This window comes from Panulirus ornatus, chromosome 32, assembly GCF_036320965.1.
Source record: "Panulirus ornatus isolate Po-2019 chromosome 32, ASM3632096v1, whole genome shotgun sequence".
NCBI classification, from domain to species: Eukaryota; Metazoa; Arthropoda; class Malacostraca; order Decapoda; family Palinuridae; genus Panulirus; species Panulirus ornatus.
The window spans coordinates 23,955,255-23,975,533 of NC_092255.1; the positions used below are offsets into that span (position 1 = coordinate 23,955,255).

Consider the following 20,279-nt stretch of genomic DNA (forward strand, 5'->3'; position numbering starts at 1 on the left):
ACCCTCCTCTCCACTTTTTAACTAGGACCTATGCCTTGCATCCATATAACACTATGAGACATGTAACTCCATTAAATTTACCCATCTTTGCCCTGACAGAGTGACCTCTCCAACATACCTCAATGCACTCTGGACCTTTGCTTCCTCATCCATCTTATGGCTTATTTCCACTGCCATATCCACATCTAGGTGTCTAAAACAATTCACTTTCTCCTGGTTCTTTCCATTCAAACTCACTCCAACCAACCTGTCTCTCTCCATTGCTATACCTAATAACCTAATTTTCATTCATAATGAACTGTAAACTTTCTCCTTTCAAACACTTCCAAACTCAAAAACTAGCTTCTGCAGTTTCTCATTTGAATTAGTCATCAGAGCTGTTTCATTAGCAAATGGGAACTGACTCACCTCCCAGGTACCTTCTGTTTATTTTACTCATAGACACCTTTTCCTTCTACCTTGATTTTCTCCAATTATTCAAGAGAATTAAAAACTTGTTCAGAAACACAAAGGAAAACTAAAAAATCAGCAAGTCTGAATGGATCAGCATGTAAAGAAAACAGAGTATGGTAAATAATACCGAAAATATTTCCAATTGCAGTGAAATCATTTCATGTTCATTAAAAGACCTTACTCTGTTCCATGAAAAAATTGAAAAATACATATATTTACTTTATTTTCTTGTTCATAGTAATTGGGGCTTGCAAGATTTGAGGTGTGCTCTCCATCACTCGTAGAAGAAGGCCATCTATGTAATCCTCTAAATCCCTTGTGTGTCGTGCATTTTTTTCCATGGCCGATTGCAAGTTCACTATCATCTCCATCAGATCCTGAAAGTAAAAGTTAAATGATCATAAGATTAACTATTGATGACAATACTTCAAGCCAGAATGTTATTCCAATCTGCATCAAGCACACCGTTCCTCACATTCAGAGCCATGCTAAGCATGGAGAATCTTCCACAAATAATTGTATTACTGTTTACCTATTTGGCATTCCTCTTCTTTACCAGTCTCTAGGGTGGAAGCTGAAATACCCCATTTCTGGAAAAAAAAACTCCCCAAAAAGGTGTGTGCCTATGTGCACTTGACTTTATCTATAAATAAGGATGGAGTTAATGAAAACAAACTAGGTACATTGCAAAGAGAAGATATGACCAAAAAATAAGAGGATGTGTTACTGTAATGTTAGCATGTAATCATGGAAGATTAATTTCTTTTTAGTATGTCAAAGTAGGTATCTGAGTAGACATTACATGAGTAATATATGTAGATTAGGGAATTATGTGCTGAAGAGATACAATTACAGTAAATGAATTGAAATATGTTCCCCATGTTTTCAAAGAGACTGTGCAAAGGAACCAACTTCAAAATTAAAGAATGGTATTCATAATTCAGACATAATATGTAATCAAACAAATTTGATACATGTGCTGGAAAAGGGCACCACAGGAATTATTTAAAGAGCATACATTTTAGATGAGAAATTCCATCACCTGGTGTTTAAGAATTTACAATTAATCCTGAGATAGATGAAATCTAATAAAGAGTTTACCTCACGAGATTTTCCTGCGAACTTATCGTGTATTTCTTGTGGAAGTCTAGATTGATGAGTAGGAGGGTGTGGTAGACGGTCATTACCTCCTTCCACTATTCTTCCATCCTCCTCACCAATACGTTCACGGCTACCTGGAGAAATGATTTTAGAAAATATAAAACTTAAAATTTTCTGATAAAATACTTACAGTATAGATAAATTATGAAACTGAATCTGTTCATTTCATAAATAATCATTATAGCCATTATAACAATACATATGATTATTTTACATACTTCCACCGAATAATTTAGATTTTAATCCTCCACCTTTGCCTCGTCGTTTTTTACCATCTCCCTCATCACCCTCTTCCCGAGACTTTTTCTCAAGTCGCAAAGCCTTAATTTCTGGGAACCTGTAAAAGTGGATGTGCCCAATGAAAAATTACTTTTACCTCAGCTTTGTCACACTCTGTGACAGTTATGCTGTTTCTTGTGGGGCAGGGGGGTGCCAGGAATGGGTGAAGGCAAGCAAGTATGAATATATATATACGTGTGTATATATGTATTTGAATGTATTTTGTAAACATCTCTTTGTTGTACATCAACTGACTGTTATATTCCTCTCTTGTGTCTCCCCTGATGATGTGATTATTACACGAAAGTGCACTTGGGAACTTATCATGTTCATTTTCCCCTTAGACTCATAGGAATATATATATATCAACTGACTGTTATATTTCCCTCTTTTGTCTCCCCTGATGTGATTATTATACGAAAGTGCACTTGGGAACTTATCATGTTTCATTTTCCCTGTGGACTCATAGGAATATACTTGATCACGTGCAAAATTGTGATCCTTTCCAATATATATTCATATATATGTCAGAGGTGGAGGGAACGAGGAGAAGAGAGAGACCAAATTGGAGGTGGAAGGATGGAGTGAAAAAGATTTTGAGTGAGCAGGGCCTGAGCATAGAGGAAGGTGAAAGGCTTGCAAGGAATAGTGAATTGGAACGATGTGGTATACTGGGGTGGTGTCGATGAATTGAACCAGGGCATGTGAAGTATCTGGGGTAAACCATGGAAAGTTTTGTGGGGCCTGGATGTGGAAAGGGAGCTGTGGTTTCAGTGCATTATACATGACAGCTAGAGACTGAGTGTGAACGAATGTGGCCTTTGTTGTCTTTTCCTAGTGCTACCTTGTCTGCATGTGGGGGGGAGGGGGTTGTCATTTCATGTGTGGCAGGGTGGTGACAGGAATGAATAAAGGCAGCAAATATGAATTAGGTAAATGTATATGTCTGTGTATGTATATGTGTGTATACGTTGAAATGTATAGGTATGTATATGTGTGTATACGTTGAAATGTATAGGTATTTATATGTGCATGTGAGGATGTTTATGTATATACATGTGTATGTGGGTGGGTTGGGCCATTCTTTCATCTGTTTCCTTGCGCTACCTCACAAACATGGGAGACAGCGACAAAGTATAATAATAATGATAATAATAATCTTTCTTTGTCTTTCATACTATTCGCCATTTCCTGTGTTAGTGAGGTAGGGTTAAGAACAGAGGACTGAGCCTTTGAGGGAATATCCTCACTTGGCCCACTTCTCTGTTCCTTCTTTTGGAAAATCAAAAACGAGAGGGGACGATTTCCAGCCCCCCACTCCCATATATATATTTAGACTAGTGCTACCTTGTGCACATGCGGGGGGAGGGGGTTGTCATTTCATGTGTGGCGGGATGGCGACAGGAATGAATAAGGGCAGACAGTATGAATTATGTGCGTGTGTGGATGTGTATGTATAGACATGTGTATGTGGGTGGGTTGGGCCATTCTTTCATCTGTTTCCTTGCGCTACCTCGCTAATGTGGGAGACAGCGACAAAGTATAATGAATAGATAAATATATTTTTAAGTGAAACACCATGGTGACATCACACTGCCCTTACCTCACACCCAAACGCATACTGAAACTCAATATCCCAGTTAACAGTATATCAGTATGAACAGGTGCTTTGAACAAGCAATATATTATTAGCAATAAATACCTCGATCCATGTTCATCTGTGCGGGTAACATCAAGTGTGCTGCTGGATAAGGATGTACTGAGAGAAGACTGACTGTCACTGCGATTCACATTTTCCATGCTTCCAACAACTGGAATAAATAAATAACTTTTCAAATAACATTTATGAAAAGGAATCATTATGCGACAAATAATACTGTACTCTTGACATTATATTTTATGGTGCTTATAAAAGTGCAACTTATTTTAAATGATTTTCACTATACCTTTCCATACTCCATCCATATATAGAAAAAAATTAGGCAAAACTATCAATTACAGAAACACTAAATACTGTTCCTTAGTACTCAATACTCAGTTCTACAAATTCTCTAGCAGCACAAGAACTAAGAATTTTTCCGTATGAAAAATACTCATTTATCTCTCTGACATACAATATGCCCTATGCTTTTTGATAATCTAATTGTCCCATGCAGTGTCCCACCAATCAAGTTAGATACAAACGGCTCCATTAAACTATCTCCATCTCTCTTACAATCAAATGGTTATTTATTTATTTTGTAGATAATCTATCGATGTATCTATATTTAATTTAGTCACATTAATTAACTGTATTTGTATATATGCTGAGGTAGAGCATCATTTGTATTACCAGCTCATTATGGGACCATAATTAAAAATTTTGACTGAAAAGGGAACTAAGAACCCCACGTTAGATATCTAGAGTGCAAAAATAAAGCAATTGTAATTACTAAAACTATCCTGTTTGTCTGTAAAAGATAAGCAACATATACAAAAAGCAGGTAGCTCATGCAGAAGAAATAGCATTGACAATGATTCCAGCAAGCACACACACTCAAACAAAGGTTGATTAATTGTCAAATCTATACACTAATAATGTAATTACAATATTAGCAGCCACAACTTTACCTGGTCTGAACATCTTGCCGTCTGAAATGAATTCCAATACCATTATGACTTATATTTTCATAAGGAGCCATTAATCATGGCAACTCCAATTAGCATGCAAAAGGAATAGGCAGACAAAATACCAACTAATGTAGTAAGAAACAATGTCCAGAAAATCTAATGTTTTAAAATCAGTGATTAACATAATTCACTTAAAAGAACATGCCATGCCTTATTTTTCATTGTTAAAGTCAAAAATAAGTTTCTTACAATTTGCACAATAAAAATTGCTTAACCATAAAATCCTGAGGTCAATTCACAGAGACAATTTTTCTAAAGAATGTCAGTCTTCATAAAGTACGGTTCTAATTTTCCTATTTTGGAATAGCTGCAGATATTATTGATATTTTCTTCTCGCACAGTAATTAATGCCATCATCACATGAATGTCTGGATTCAGTGTGATCTAATAAATAAAGGTTTGAATTTTTGTGTAAAGACGTCTGATAAAATTAATATTTGAGTGGTGTGTGATAGATATCAGTAAGAGAAGAGATACAGTACTTAGTTGTGAGTACTTAAGACGAGATTCGGCCTAAGGCAGACTAACATGCAGCACTTGCCTCAGGAACATTTAGAGCTAAGAAGAATGAGCCATGTGAGTTATATGTTGTCAAGTGTAGAGTGTGAGAAGGAGAGATTGTACATTTGTGAACTTATTGCCAACAAACCACATATGGATAGAACAGAAAGAGAAGCCAGCAACATAGTCCAACCTGACAGGCAATGAAGTGCTGGCTTACTAAACAGCCATCAATAATCCTCCTGATACCTAAGCGGGTAGACTCACTAACACCACCTTGGCTGGTGAATGCCTTCTACCTACAGAAAGAGTGAGGTATTGAGTAATTCTGATAGAATATAATGTCAACTGCATGTTCCCTTTCACAATCTGCTTTTTCAATTTGCCTCCATCACTATGGTAGTCATACTTTGATCTAATTCCAATCCTCCATTTTCTTGAAATTTGCAAGGACAAAATTTCAGTAGCCACTTGTCTGTTAATTACTCCATTTCTTTTTTCCATGGGACTAATTTACTGCCCCTACCCATTTATTGTAGCTCATCCCTTAAATTGGGCATCAACTTTACTGCCCTATTCAGGGAAGCATAGTGTAGTTTTAGTCTAAATCTCATGAATTATTTGTTAAGCTTTCCCTGTACCATGTACTTAAATGCATTTCTGATAATAACCTGCAGACCATTAGTTCCTTCATAATTCTAGGATGGAGCTCTAGAAACTGGCTAGGCACAATGTTGACTCCTATGTTGTTATCACATACAGATTCCTTTAGTTTAGCACATATATGACACTCATACAGAGGCCTTTCTTTACTGTGTCTCATCCTCATTACTTTGCATTTACTTGAATTCCATCAACCACATATCAGACCAGCTTTCTACATCATCTAAGATCCCTTGCAAGTTGATGCAGTACTCATTCTTAACTTCCCTCATGATCTTGGCATCATATGCAAACTTATTCACTTAGAGATCCAATCCATCTTGCAAATCAGTTACACAAATCAAGAAGAGCAGTGGTCTCCATATCAAACTTTGCAGCACACATGTTTTGCCCCAGCCCACTTAAGAATATCATTATGAACTATATCCTTTGCTCTATTCCTCTAAGGTAATCTATTCACTGATGGAGTCTTCCAATTTGCCTACCTGGAGATCCAGCCTCTTAACCTCCCTCCTATGTGGTGGATTGTCAACAGCTTTCTGGAAGCCCAGAAATACACAATCTTCCCATCAGTCTCGTAAGTCTAAAATGGAGCTCACTTTGTCATGAAAGTCTAAGCAATTCATTACATATGACCTTTCCTTAATTCTATTTTTCTCTCACATAGGTAGTTTCTCCTTTGGATTAAATTCTCTATTCACCTTCAGATTTCATTCACAGACCTTAATTGTTAAGGGGAATGATGTGTTGTTTAGTACCTTTTCCCAATTTACAGGCATATCTTTTTCCCTCTTCCTTTCCTTTGACAGTGCATGCACCTTAGTGACAAAAAGAACAAAATTCTTAGTGGATTATCACAAGCATCAGCATATATGGAGAGAGTTCATCAGAACAATTAGCCTAATATGGGTCAAAACACTTTAATGGTATGGTTATGTCTTTTCTAGCAATGTCATTGCTTTTCAGTACCTCTTCCTCACCCCATTTCACTGGTGCTGGGGCTAAAATGTCCTCCACAGAGAAAACACTAATGAACTTATCATTCAGCCTGTCGAACATCTCTTCATCATCTTCAAAAGCTCTTCCCTTACATATTCTAGCCTGATAGCTGCTCTTTACCTGTCAGTTTACTCCTGTCTGAAATAGTTTTGGATTATCTCTTGCCTTGTCCACAATATTCTTTTCAGAGTTTCTCTGCTTCTCTCTCCTTATCTTACAGTATGCATTTTTTGCTCTTGAACCTAAAAGCAATCAGTTGGAACATTAAGCAGAAGCATACGGCAGGAACATTAGGTAGGAGCCTTTGGAAACACTGCATTCGAGTAGCCCTTTGCCAGTTGCCTATTAAGGGCAAGTCACTACAGGCTATGAAGCAGCACTGGAGTTCACCAGTTATGGAGAATCTTTAGCTGTGACCATCACCTTGAGGGAGTTCCCAGAGGGAATGGGCATCAGAGATAAAGATAGATAGAAACCTTTCAAGTGCTGTGCTACCTGTGTGTTCTCAATAATACATCCATAAGCTCCTTTGCTTTTTGATAGTCTGCTTATTGATAGTTTTTATTAGTCCTGACTGCTGAATTCTTCCTGGTTTATGTTCCCAGAGAATTTATGTGGCATCAAAACATTTTTTCCTTGCATCATCTCTTGCAACTTGAGGTTCTCTGATTTTCTTGGAACTTTTCAACCATAGCCTCAAACTCAAGCACTATGTGATCACCTTTCTTCTTTCCCTAAGTATCATATCCTTCAAGATTTAACTTTAAACTTCTATAGAACAGCTGCCTAAGTATTACCTCGCTACTCACAAACATTAGCCTTTCTAAGGCAATATATCTTTTAGCAAAGTCTAATTTTGATATGGGTGCAATTTATGGTACATAATTCTAGATACCTATTTGTAGTAGAAGGAAAAAGCACGGCACTGATGATCTTGCTTTATCATCATGAAGCTTTCTAAAAAAATTTATACTGGCAGCTTTTCGTAATCTGTTCCAACCACCCACCATGCTTATAAGAAAACAGTGCTTCACATTCTTCCTAACAAGTTTCTTGTTATGGCCAAAAGTAACTCTGTCAATGTAGCTCATGAAAAATTCTTCATTATCAGTATCATTTGAATGATTTACAAACTTGAAGGCTTTAACCATGTCACCTTTATCTGTTTTCTCCTCCATGGTGGACAAATCTGTAACCAACATTCTCACCACAGCTGAATTCACTTAATTCCAGTACAGTCGTACCCACCCTACCCTAGATTCTCAATTTAGGTGTGGTGGAGCGACTTCAGCATAATCCTGATTTGGCCAAGATGTGAATATATTGCTAAATAGTTTACTAAATATCTACATGTTCTAATAATTGTCAACAGACAACTATCTCCATCACTTCTTTTGATGAGGAGCTTTGATTGTTAAGTATTTCTGCCCATTTTTTCTAACATTCCTTGTTTTGATTTTTTTAAAGTTCAAATGATTTGTGTGTGTGTGTGTGTGTGTGTGTGTGTGATTAACTAATTTTGATGACCTATTTTTCCACAGAGTTAGAAAGTTTTATGGTCACAGGGCCCCATATCTTTACCTTGCTTTGTTATCTTGCAACAGTTTGAAATTCAACATTCTCTGCATTCATTGTGTCTTAACTAGCTTGTTCTGTCCATCTATAATTGTATTGCTTTAAGAGGTATTTTTTGATATATTTTATAACTTTTCCTTATTTAGTTTTATTTAGTTTTGATATGTTCTCTAGTTGATCAGTTCCTGCATACACCAAAGAACTTATCATTACTGTCAATATCATTTTCATTTAGAAACTTGGAAGTTGTGATAATGTCTCCCATATTCCTTCTTTCTTTAACCATTGCAAGTCTGTTACTGCTCTTCTTCCTGTAGCAAAGCCTGGTGATGGACTTGTTCTCTTGTTTTCAATCCTATAATTATTTGTTTTTAGCCCTTAGCTTCTGCTACCCAACTCCAGCACTTCCCCATGATAAGCCGATTTCTAGACCATTCAGATTAGGCCTTGTTTCACTTTCTCTTATGACTTCTTTCAAGCTTTTGAAGCTCTCTGTTACATTTTCATTTGCCATTTAAGGTCCCTCACTTCTTCCTTTATCTGTTGTATCTTCTGCTCCTGCTTCCTAAGAACCATTATCTCTTCATTCAGCGGATGCACTTTTTGTTCCAGCTTTCTATCTATTGTCAGTATCCTCTATATACCTTTGGCACCTCATCATTACTATGCTAGTTTGCATGTCTATCTCTCTTCAACCTTGTCTGTTTTTGGGTGTGTGGTAGTGTTTTTGTCTCCAATCATGTATATAAGTATGTGTACAAACACATTTGAATGTATATGTGCAAAAAGGTAATATAGGATTCAGAAGAAATTTTAAGAAATACTTCTTTAACAGTGAGGTACTGGATAAATGGATAAACTAAATAAATATGTAGTGCATTGGGTTAACATTAATAATTCTGAAATTTTATACAACAGAAAAGACAGGTAAAAAAGTTGGGCCCCTCAAGCATAAAACTCCTTTGTAAACATAAATAGGTAATCAAAAATACAGGTACTTACAAATGCATGCATACATATATAAGGACAATAGCTGACAGAGTAAAATTAAAGCACTGCTTTTATTTCTGTTTGTGAGTTTTCCTTACTCAAATTTAAGTAGTATGAATTATATAAAAGGAATAGAGTAAATGTAAACCACTAACCAATAAGTTCCTGTTCATGCAAAAATGGCCCAAAATAGAGATATCTTGAAAATGCACAAAAAAAAAGCTAAAAACTGTGACATTAATGGCACAAATAAAGATTAACTCAATAAAAACATATCTGGAAATCTTCCTAGCAAATACAAACTCTGCATTCTTTGTCAACTTTACAACTTATCAAAGAGATTTTCAAAATGGATTTGAACCTGAAAAGCTGCAGTAACTATCAAAGCCAAAATTAAAGAATCAATCCTACTCACTAGCATTCCTGCCATACAGTTTCCTTTCCCACTCATCAATGACAGGATAGGTGGTGGGCTTCTCATGGAGGGAACCAGATCGTACCACAGTAGCACTGGGCCGCTCAGCCAGCCCAGGGGTCCCCCGAGAAGTGCGGGAATTTAGGACAGGGGATGGCCCAGAGCTACTATCCTTAGGAGTGGCAGGGGTAGATGGTGTGGCTGAACCAGATCCAAAGCTATATGCAGAAGCACTAGTAGCTGGGGTAGGTGGAGCAGACACATCTAATCCATTGTGGCTGCTTGTGGTTTTAGATGCAGGGAGTGTTAGTTCAAAGTTAATTTTTTTAGATGTAGGAGTAGTAGGAGTTTGAAGGACAATATCAGTCTCCATCAGTGATATCTTAGAAGAAGCAGATGCTAAAGCCTCTACAGCAGACCCTTTTGGGGCACTAGATTCCTTAACTTTAGATTCCTTAACAGGAGAATAAGAAAAAACTGTCCGATCTAGGGCTGTTGGCGTGGCTGAGGTACTCAGAGAACGATTCTTTGTTGGAGAGGGAACCATCAATGACTGGTCAGACTTTGCAGAAGCAGATGATAGCAGAGAGGCAGCCTCACTGGCACTAGTGGATCTGGCAAAACGTACAGGCTTTACAGGGGGTGGTGGATCTTCTTTAATGACAGTCTCAGAGAAAACCTCCTTGTGAGGGGTTGATGGTTTAGGGGTGGGTGGGTCTTGTATAACAAAAGGATTAGTGGAAGCTTCCTCGTGAAGAGGTGGTGGTTCAGGGGTGAGAGGATCTTGTATAACAGCAGGCTGAGGGAAAATTTCCTTGGTTAGTGGTGCTGGTTCAGGAGAAAAAGATTCTAAACTACCTAAAGAATTGGTATCTTTTGTAATTACACTACTAGAGAGTGACATTGGCATGGCAGAATCAGATGAAGCACTGTCTCGGGATGATCGAGAATCACTATGAGTTGGTAGGTTAATAGGTGTAAGATTTGGAAAGGTAAGAGGTAAGTTGGGGGAAAGCATATCTGGAGTAGTGGGCTCTTGAGACTGAACAGGAAGGATGGGCTCAGGAGAAGGTGTTGGTAAGGGGGACTCCAGGGCTATTGAGGGCACTTCCATAACACTCCCTGCAAGTCAATAAGGACCCTTCAATCTTTCACCACGATTATACTAAACAAATATTAATATATTTTCAGTAACACTCAACTTTAGTCTTAGGATGTCAGCAAGAATTTACACTGATCACACTTCACTCTTGCAGTTAGAAATATGATCACAAAGAACAAAGATTCTTTGGAGCAATCATTAAAGTGTAATGCACTGTGCAAGTACAATATACAACCACTTTCTATTTTTGAAGACTTATCTTTTAGTACCATATTAAATTTAAATGAAATTCACCGTCACATGCTCATTACTTCAGGTTGCCTGATGATATTTGTGACACATTTGATGATGTTTGACAAAGGACATTTAGTAAAGCAAATGCACCGGCAAGGCATGATACAGCTATGCATATTCCTCTTCACCTTTTTTTCATGAATATTTACAGAAATTGAGTTTCAAACAGCACCCTAAATATATATGTACAATGAATGTCAGAGCATTTAAAACTACTGTTGTATTAAAAGAAGATATCTGAAAATGCTGACCCAAATATGGTGAAAAAGGTCTAAAGGAAAGGGAATCATGAATGATTCACTTAAATCCCAACATTAACAGTAACCTAACTTAAGCACATTAAAATGACTCTCAAGAATCATCTTACATCCCCTATACCAGGACTGCTGTAAAACTTTGTCATTAAAACTAAGCTACCTGGTTAGATATTTTTTCTTTACATGCACTATCCATTTATCTTCGGTGTTTTTACCTCATACTTTTCATCAGTCCCTTTTTCACTGCTCCTTTTTCTTTTCCATAGAAGTTTTGGCTCAAAGAGGACTTTTGTCTGTGAATGGAGCCTACACTTTAGAAAAAATTTAGGAAGCCGAGTTAACAGCTTTTGGTATATCAAGGGCCACAATATAGGATTCTCCAAAGTCTCCCAGACATAAAGACCAGCCATTAGTTACAAAGGAAAGGGTATCACTAGTGGATATAGCCTTGCAAAGCATTTCCTACAGTAATCTTACATACTACAATGTACAAAACCCCAACTAAACCCACAGAAAATGGGACACAAAGTTACCATACAAAAGAGCTTGCTAAATGTGTCAAGTAAAACTAACACCAAAATCATATTATTGATTAATTGCTACATTAAAATGATAAGAATTGGCATAGATTAAAGCATTAAACAGCTTCACTTGCCAAAAAATAAAATAAATACAAAAATTATGAGGACATAATTCTAATTTCACTTTTACAACTACTTCCTACAGTTTCCTGCAACACTGAAATTTTCAGCTACAAAATGCAAGTAATTCTATAAACTGTCAGGTGGAGCAGACCAGTGAATTTTTTCTCCTATATATATAAACATCTATAAGACTAAGATAAACTGGAGGCCACTAAATCATTACTTCTGAAATGTATTGATAATGATAAACATAGAATTTCAAAAACAGCATGCCTCGAAAACAATATCAACAATTCAGAATAAATGGAACTTGGAAAAATCAATTTTCTTCTCTGTCATACAATCACGTTGTTACACCTTGAATAACATAAAAGAAAACCAAAAACTTGAAACTGGCCAATTAATTTTATATAACTGGCACAAATGCTGTCAAATAACTGCCTAAACAGTTCAATAAATCTATAATCATATGAATCTAAGACCCTTTACAGGGTTTCTGCAGCTTCAAGGCAGTGCTATAATCAGTGGCAAGAAAATAATGAATTACTTTGGAGTGAGAAGTGCCTTAATGTGATGCTTTTAATAGTGACTGACATGACATGGGCAGAACTTGCCCAATCAAGGCCTCTTGAGGGAAAGAAAAAAATCATATGGGCCTTACAGGTGTTTGTAAACCTGACTGAAAGAAGAAAGGTTACATGAAGAGGAAGACAGAAAAAATCCCAAAGCTTAGCAGCTCAAGAGAGAAGAAGGCATCATAGCAGCTAATCCTTTTCATCCATTGATGATACAACCTTGACAAAGGTGACTTTTCACTTGTGTTTTAGCCACATGCAGGTGAAGCCAAGTAACACCAACAGTTTAATGTAACTGGCAAAACAAGGACAACTTCCAATCTTGCAGTGAAGAAATAAGGTTTAGATTTCGTTTGCTGGTTTTAGAATATTTATAAGATTGCTTACAAAAATAACATCATGAATTTACTTTACAACATTATACCAGTGGACTGAGTAAACAGCCCTTCTCCTTAGAGCTAGAAATCATTGAATCCCCTTAAGAGCATTGTTCTGTCTATTCTGTGTAATACATGGTAACAGAGGGGATAATTTTTCATGAATATCTGAGGAGTGAGGAAAACTTCTCATGCAGAAATAAGTCAGTAATGTAAATTTTACTGATTTCTTGTCAAATATCTTAGCAGGAAGTATTCATGGATGAAGAAGTAACAAAAATTTATCTACCAATCTTTTTAAGATTTACAAAAAAATAATTTATAAGACCAGATTTAACCTTGTAATTTCTTTATGGGTAATTATATGTGTCACTAAGAAGGGATAGAGTCCACACATACAAATTCTAAAATTTCCCACCTATATCTGATTTGGTCAGTGCTTTCTAGAGACATGTATAGTTGCAATAAGTTATGCACAACTCTAATTGGTCCACACAAAAATCCTAATGCGGCTAATTTACTCTAGAGAAGACACCACACACTCCCCTATTAGCTCCATCCTGCTAATTTGCAGTTTAAATTTAATACATTTTAGGGAGTTTGATGATGGACATGAAGAGTGAATTTGAATATATATAAAAGGAAGATTCAATCTCCATTGCACAGGCAAGTCATATGAGGAGAGAATCAGGTATGGATTGCTGGTTACATGCTCGTTTTAAATGGCTGCGCTTTGCAGAGATTTAAATGTTTCAGCATTGTGCCATGGTTTATATGTCTGTGATAAGTTGGGATGATATGGCTGTGGCTGTTTAAGTGGCTCATAGTGTTTTGCTAAATATTTTAATTTTGCTTATTTTGTATGTCCTCGTGAAATTGCTTTTCACCCTAGCAAGCAGTGAGAGAATAAGCACTTGTATATGGTATAATATTGTTACATTATCAAATTACAAATTTGATAAAAAAAAAATTTGATAAAAAAGAGAAAAGCATAATGAGAACCTCATTCTCTGACTAAAGGAACATATTACAATACTCACTCTGAGAAATTAATTAATTATATACTGGTCTTCTATCAAGAAGCATTTCTCCACCATGTTCCTGCCTTATTTTCTCCAATGCATAACTCTATTTTCCACATCAGCTTTCCCATCGTTATCCTGACTAAATTTTACTTGCAAAAATCATTATTCAATTGCAAATACCAGATGAGTGAAATTATCTGACACTGGTTCAGAGTTACCAACCTCAATTTACATGAGGCTACACAATTGAAAATTCGCCTATGGTGAGGCTGTATTATTGGGAGTACAGTCCCACCACAAAACCCTTCATTCCAAAGGAGTTTATTATTTCCCTGGTACTGCAAGTAGTTTAACCTTAGAGCTGCAAAAAGTCCTGGACGGATACAGAAACACAATTAACCTCCAGTTATGAAGTTTGCCTCCAAGACATGGAATGTAGGTCAGGGAAACCTACTTTGGATAAGATGTTGAAGTGTTCTTCATTGTGAATTTGTATATTTAGTTACATGACAGTATATAAAATGATGGGTGAGAAATTATTTATCTACAATAGCCCTGGGGAAATTATAGATAAATATATAAAAATACTTTCCTTCCAAAAACTAGCATTTTACTTTAATCGCACATTCATTTTCAGCAACCTCCCCTTATTTACATCATCAAAACAGCCCATCATTCTTTACAGCTCTTCAGATTTAGTTCTCACAAATGAAAACATTACATACCCATGTAACATCACACAGCCTTGAAGTACACCCACATTTAACTCAAAACACTGACTCATACCACCATTTAATCTTGAACACTACTTCTGTTCCAACTGTTTCAACACTTCTATTTTAAAATTCTGCTCTTATTATCTCAATTAAAATGAGGTCCTGAGCACATCTGTATACACATACATTAATTGCTAACCATCACCATATCAATCCCACATTAATCATTGGGCCTTTAAATACTTGTCATAAATACACAGATTTTGGTCAACAAAATGAACTTTGCCTTGGTTGCTACCTAAGGAAAGGCAATTTACAAAGCCCCCACAAAATTACAAATGCACATTTAAACTATTTATACATAACACCATTGCTCTTTGTCCCAATGCTACATGTCAACTGTGCAAAGATTAGTATATTACAGATAGAAGGTGCATGAGTGCATGATTAGCTCATACTAAGTTTAACAAAACCAGTGTGCACGGGTGAGAAAGCAAAGCTGTCATAACACAAACAACTGCAAACAAATTAAGACATTATCACAACAGCATGAAAAAAATAATCTTAACAGACAGTGTCTTTATATCTCACTGATGGTACATTAGAAATTTAATATTTGTATATCCCTCTAACCGGACCCAAAAAATTAGCAGTCACCAAAGCTTATGGATGAAAACATCTAATCTTCTGGTGCATTATGATCAGTCCTAACAAAGGAGAGGTAAATTAGTTTAGCAGCTTTATTTAATAAATGCTAATGTGCACATCCCAATTCAAATAACACAGGTTATTGCCAATATGCTAACTGAAACAAATAAGGGTTCCACAGTTATCTTGCACCATTAAACCATACTAATCTTTACTCATTAGGTAAATCATAAACAGCATTACATATCAATGCTATTTTGAGTATATCAAAATCCACAATATTTGAAATGGTATGAGCCAAGAATGGCTTTGGAAATAATGGATTCATTCACCTAAACACTTATTTGGTTAAGTGATGTATTATCAATCATTTTCTTCAAAACATATCTTAGAATTTTCTTTCTTATTTTTCTCTGTTACTCAGATATTGCACCTGAGATTTCTAAGATCATAATGGACTATCTTAACTCATCTTAGATCTTTTAAGTCATAAACATACTTTTTACTGAAGAATTCACTAAGTTATCCCTGATGAATATAAAAAAAAATTCACAATACTAATCAGAAACAACAGAGTCTATCTTATTATCTCATTTCATTAACTGTTAGTGAAGCTATAATCAAATGACAAATAATGGACAATAAATTCATTCTATAAAACTTTTGTCATTTAGGAAATCATATGATGATAAAAATAACTCAGAACATATAGTTACAGTAAATATTAATGAAATTTAGTAAAGCCATTCAAATAGGATGAGAGGCGTGCAAGGAATAGAATGAATTGGAACAATGTGGTATACTGAGGTTGATGTGCTGTGAATGGACTGACCCAAGGCATGTGAAACTGCTGGGGTAAACTTTGGAAAGGTCTGTGGGGCCTGTGTGTATATATATATATATATATATATATATATATATATATATATATATATATATATATATATATATATTTTTTTTTTTTTCATACTATTCGCCATTTCCCGTGTTAGCAAGGTAGCGTTAAGAACAGAGGACTGAGCCTTTGAGGAAATATCTTCACTTAGCCCCCTTCACAGTTCCTTCTTTTGGAAAATTAAAAACGAGAGGGGAGGATTTTCAGCCCCCCCCCTATTAGTCGCCTTTTATGACATGCAGGGAATATGTGGGAAGTATTCTTTCTCCCCTATCCCCAGGGATGATATTTTATATATATATATATATATATATATATATATATATATATATATATATATATATATATATATATCCCCTGGGGATAGGGGAGAAAGAATACTTCCCACGTATTCCCTGCATGTCGTAGAAGGCGACTAAAAGGGAAGGGAGCGGGGGGCTGGAAATCCTCCCCTCTCGTTTTTTTTTAATTTTCCAAAAGAGGGAACAGAGAAGGGGGCCAGGTGAGGATATTCCCTCAAAGGCCCAGTCCTCTGTTCTTAACGCTACCTCACTATCGCAGGAAATGGCGAATAGTATGAAAAAAAATATATATATATATATATATATATATATATATATATATATATATATATATATATATATATATATGTGTGTGTGTGTGTGTGTGTGTTTCTTACCTCCAAGACGGGCTGGCTTGGGTGGTGGTCTAGACTCGGAAAGGATATGGTTATTTCCATTCAAATGCACTCCATCATCCTCTGAGAAAAAATTGGAAAGATATGAAACTACCCTTTCCAACACATTTTCTAACAGATAATCTTATTTTCTATCCATACAAGCCATATTGCCCCCTAATCCTATTTATTCATGATTCAGCTAAAGAAGTAACATTGCATGCACTACCATTCTTTAAAACCACTATACTTTTGTATGTATGATCAGATAAGAAGATGTTCCCCCAAAAAATATGGAAATAAATGTAAAAGCTATGTAAAATTATGGCAAAGAGCATGAAAAACAAGAAGCATAGTAAGAAAACTGAAGTTTAGTTTAAGAAATGAATGTTAAGGTGCAGAACGAAGAGCCACTTACCATGAACTTCTTGAAGAAACGAGGAGCCCCTAGATACAGTGCTGTAGGGGCTACTGGACCGGGTGTTTACCGTTACTTCTTCATCAAACTGAAAATTATGGAAAACATGGGCTCAATAATTGGTTTTCCAAACATCAGTTTTGATTAACTAAAAGACATTTTTCTCTTCTCAAGTGATTATAAGCTGCTGAGACCTGTGCTGTTAAATTAACATGTCTGCATGGAAGGTAGCATGGTTCCAGTAAATCTAAATGCAGGACATACTGGAATTTAGAGACATAGGGGAAATAGGAAAAGATATTAATGATGCTGAGACAAAACATAGCATGACGATAGACTTACATTTAACATTTTTTAAAGATACACAGTTGTGAGGAAAGAAAAAACAGGAGCAGGGGATCTTTCCTTCCTAAAAGATACAACTAAAATGAATTAGAAGCTACTAGTTTATGCTGGTCCCTTCAGACCGATTATAACTGAGAGAAGTAAGAATACAAACACCTTCTCTTATTATACAGTCCAATATAGATCCAGTGTTCAATGAAATTAATGGTTACAATTTAGATGATGTACAACACAGAAAGAAAAGCCGTGTTCAATGACAGTAAAGTTCTAATAGTAGGGGAAAATAGGGGAATCAACTAGGAACACCTAGATCTACACGAGGGGACATAACAATGTATAAATAATTTTTCAGAATGTGTTCTAGATAAAATAAGGAACCAGGTGGGTTGTTAACTCTACCTGGTTATGTAAGAGGTGAGTAAACCATTGTATGATATGATTGGCACATAAAAGTTAACTCAGCTAGTGACTAAGACAGAAGGGATTTCTTAATGAGCAACTGTTAAGTAGAAAGAGAACTGTTCTTCGAGTGGTTTGATTCCAATTTCAAAGGTCCTAATTACTTTCCATCAAGACACCAAAAACTTAAGGTCTCTATGGTTTACTGCCAACACAGCAAAAGACTTTATGGTCACGAAATACACTCCATATACAATGCTTAAATTGGATTTACTGAAGAACATGCAAATACATAAATAAATATAGTGTAACTTTGTACATGTGTATCATTCTCTGTGTATATGTGGACATAATGAAATATCAAGAACAGAAAAAATGGAAGGCTCTAAATGAAACAAATGTATTGAGTATTCCTGCTACTATTAAACTAAATCACTTACCTATCAGTATGACTACAAAGTGACATTTCTACAATGATTGCACCTCAAGTATTACAATTAAACATCATATCTCAGCAAAGATGTGTGGCTAACTTGTCAAACAAGTTAAGCAAGTTTGGTCTGTATATAATTAAGGATTATATAGTCTATCAAACTAATCATTCATCATTTCTAATATTAATACACTTCAAGGAAGTTGATGTAAAATTTGTAGCAAGCACCACAATTACCACATATCTTAGATATTTACAGATATAACTCTTTCTTCAAACCAACACCTCTCAACTTATTCAAACATAAGCTCAAAATTTTTCTCAAATTCGTTGAAATGCTTATAGCATCTCACTTTTGCTCTCAACTCCATCAACCTACCAATATGCTTTATTTCCCTCGGACTCTGTATCAGTTCATCACATCTTACTGTCCCCTCTCATAAGTCATACCTCATGATGAGCAAACTCTTTAGAAATTTAGCATCAAGTTAAACTTGACAAACAAGGAAAATGCCATTATCCCTAATGCTGATAGTCTCAGTCTATGATATTTCATACCCTAAAATCAATTACTAAATGTTTAGCATTAAAACATGACAATTAAGAATTTTGTAATCATAATTTCATTATTTATTGTCTAATTCTTGGAATCTTACCTTGCTCTATTCATAAAAAGTTATGACCCCTACAACTGCAAGCACTGTCTCTTTTAGAGATAAATCCATAGTCTTCATTTCTGAAACTATTATAACTTACCCCAAAGTCATCATCACTGTCAGAGATTACACCAGGATCAGCATCACCTGCATGCTGGCGAGACCTCATAAGCTCTTGTGGAAAACCTTGACCATCTCGACTCTCTTTTCGACTCTTCTTTTTCCCTGGTTTCTGTGCAATCTTGTCTATTTTATGGCCTGAAAGTGTATGATAATAAAAATTTACTATCACTGTTCATTAGATTACCAAAGCTCACTAAGAATTCATTTTTCCATTAAGTTTTTGTAAGAAACAATTAAACTATCATATTTATAAAAACATAGCAAATGACAGATTTCTAGTTAAGTAGTCAACCATCCATAAACCAATTAGGCAGAAATTTACTCAACTGCCAAATCCTAATACAGAAGCAGCACCTCTAATTCAGTTTATTCTGCCTATTTCAACGGCAAGGTTGGAAGCTTCAGGTCCTATTAAGGGGATAGCATACTGTTGTCTAAAACAAAGGTAGTAATTGAAGTATGAAAATAGTATTATGTGCCTTAAGCTTACCCCAACAAGGCTTACAAAAAACTCTCTTTGTTTACATTTTTTTTTCTCAGCCTGACATGTGGGTTGATGGTACATTTGCTTACTCAGATGAAAGATCTGTTTATACATGAGGTGAAGGACATCAACTTAGATTTGAAGAGGCCTAAAGAATCTCTTAATCTGAACATTTCTTTAATGAGAAAATGGTTAGGATGATGAAGGAAACATTTAGATTATTTATGCAGTTTGGTAGTAAAGTTATCATAGTAGAGCACTTTTTAACTACAAAACAAAACAAACTAATCAAATAAGGTTTCAGACAAGAAAGAAACCTTATACAGATATAGATTCTTAAAGTTCAAGGAAACCTTTTGTACCAATGTAAAACCAGAAACAATTGGGTCATAGGCACATGTGCTTCACATTGCAGGACTTAGTTTTCATGTGGTAGTTACGAGGTCAAAAACATCACTTACGGAAAATTTATTACATTATGCTTGAGATGGAGTAAGCTTAAACTG

General features: G+C 35.7%; 1 protein-coding gene and 1 long non-coding RNA gene across 6 annotated transcripts in view; one reads left to right on the forward strand and one right to left on the reverse strand.

Moving 5' to 3' along the window:
- Nucleotides 1-20,279, forward strand: part of LOC139759191 (uncharacterized) — a 62,958-nt gene that overhangs the window by 9,129 nt on the left and 33,550 nt on the right. For both annotated transcript variants that reach the window (XR_011715013.1, XR_011715012.1), the window contains exon 3: nt 6,175-6,304. This is a non-coding gene — a long non-coding RNA (uncharacterized lncRNA). The remainder of the gene's footprint in view (nt 1-6,174; nt 6,305-20,279) is intronic.
- Nucleotides 1-20,279, reverse strand: part of Rip11 (Rab11 interacting protein) — a 60,650-nt gene that overhangs the window by 6,493 nt on the left and 33,878 nt on the right. For 2 of the 4 annotated variants that reach the window (XM_071681241.1, XM_071681243.1), the window contains 8 exons: nt 19,267-19,424; nt 17,334-17,421; nt 16,919-16,999; nt 9,707-10,828; nt 3,596-3,704; nt 1,833-1,951; nt 1,555-1,688; nt 673-830 (listed from right to left, as the gene is read on the reverse strand). In XM_071681241.1, the coding sequence (XP_071537342.1) occupies nt 673-830; nt 1,555-1,688; nt 1,833-1,951; nt 3,596-3,704; nt 9,707-10,828; nt 16,919-16,999; nt 17,334-17,421; nt 19,267-19,424 (1,969 nt within the window). The remainder of the gene's footprint in view (nt 1-672; nt 831-1,554; nt 1,689-1,832; nt 1,952-3,595; nt 3,705-9,706; nt 10,829-16,918; nt 17,000-17,333; nt 17,422-19,266; nt 19,425-20,279) is intronic. The other 2 variants (XM_071681242.1, XM_071681244.1) reach the window with 2 other exon arrangements.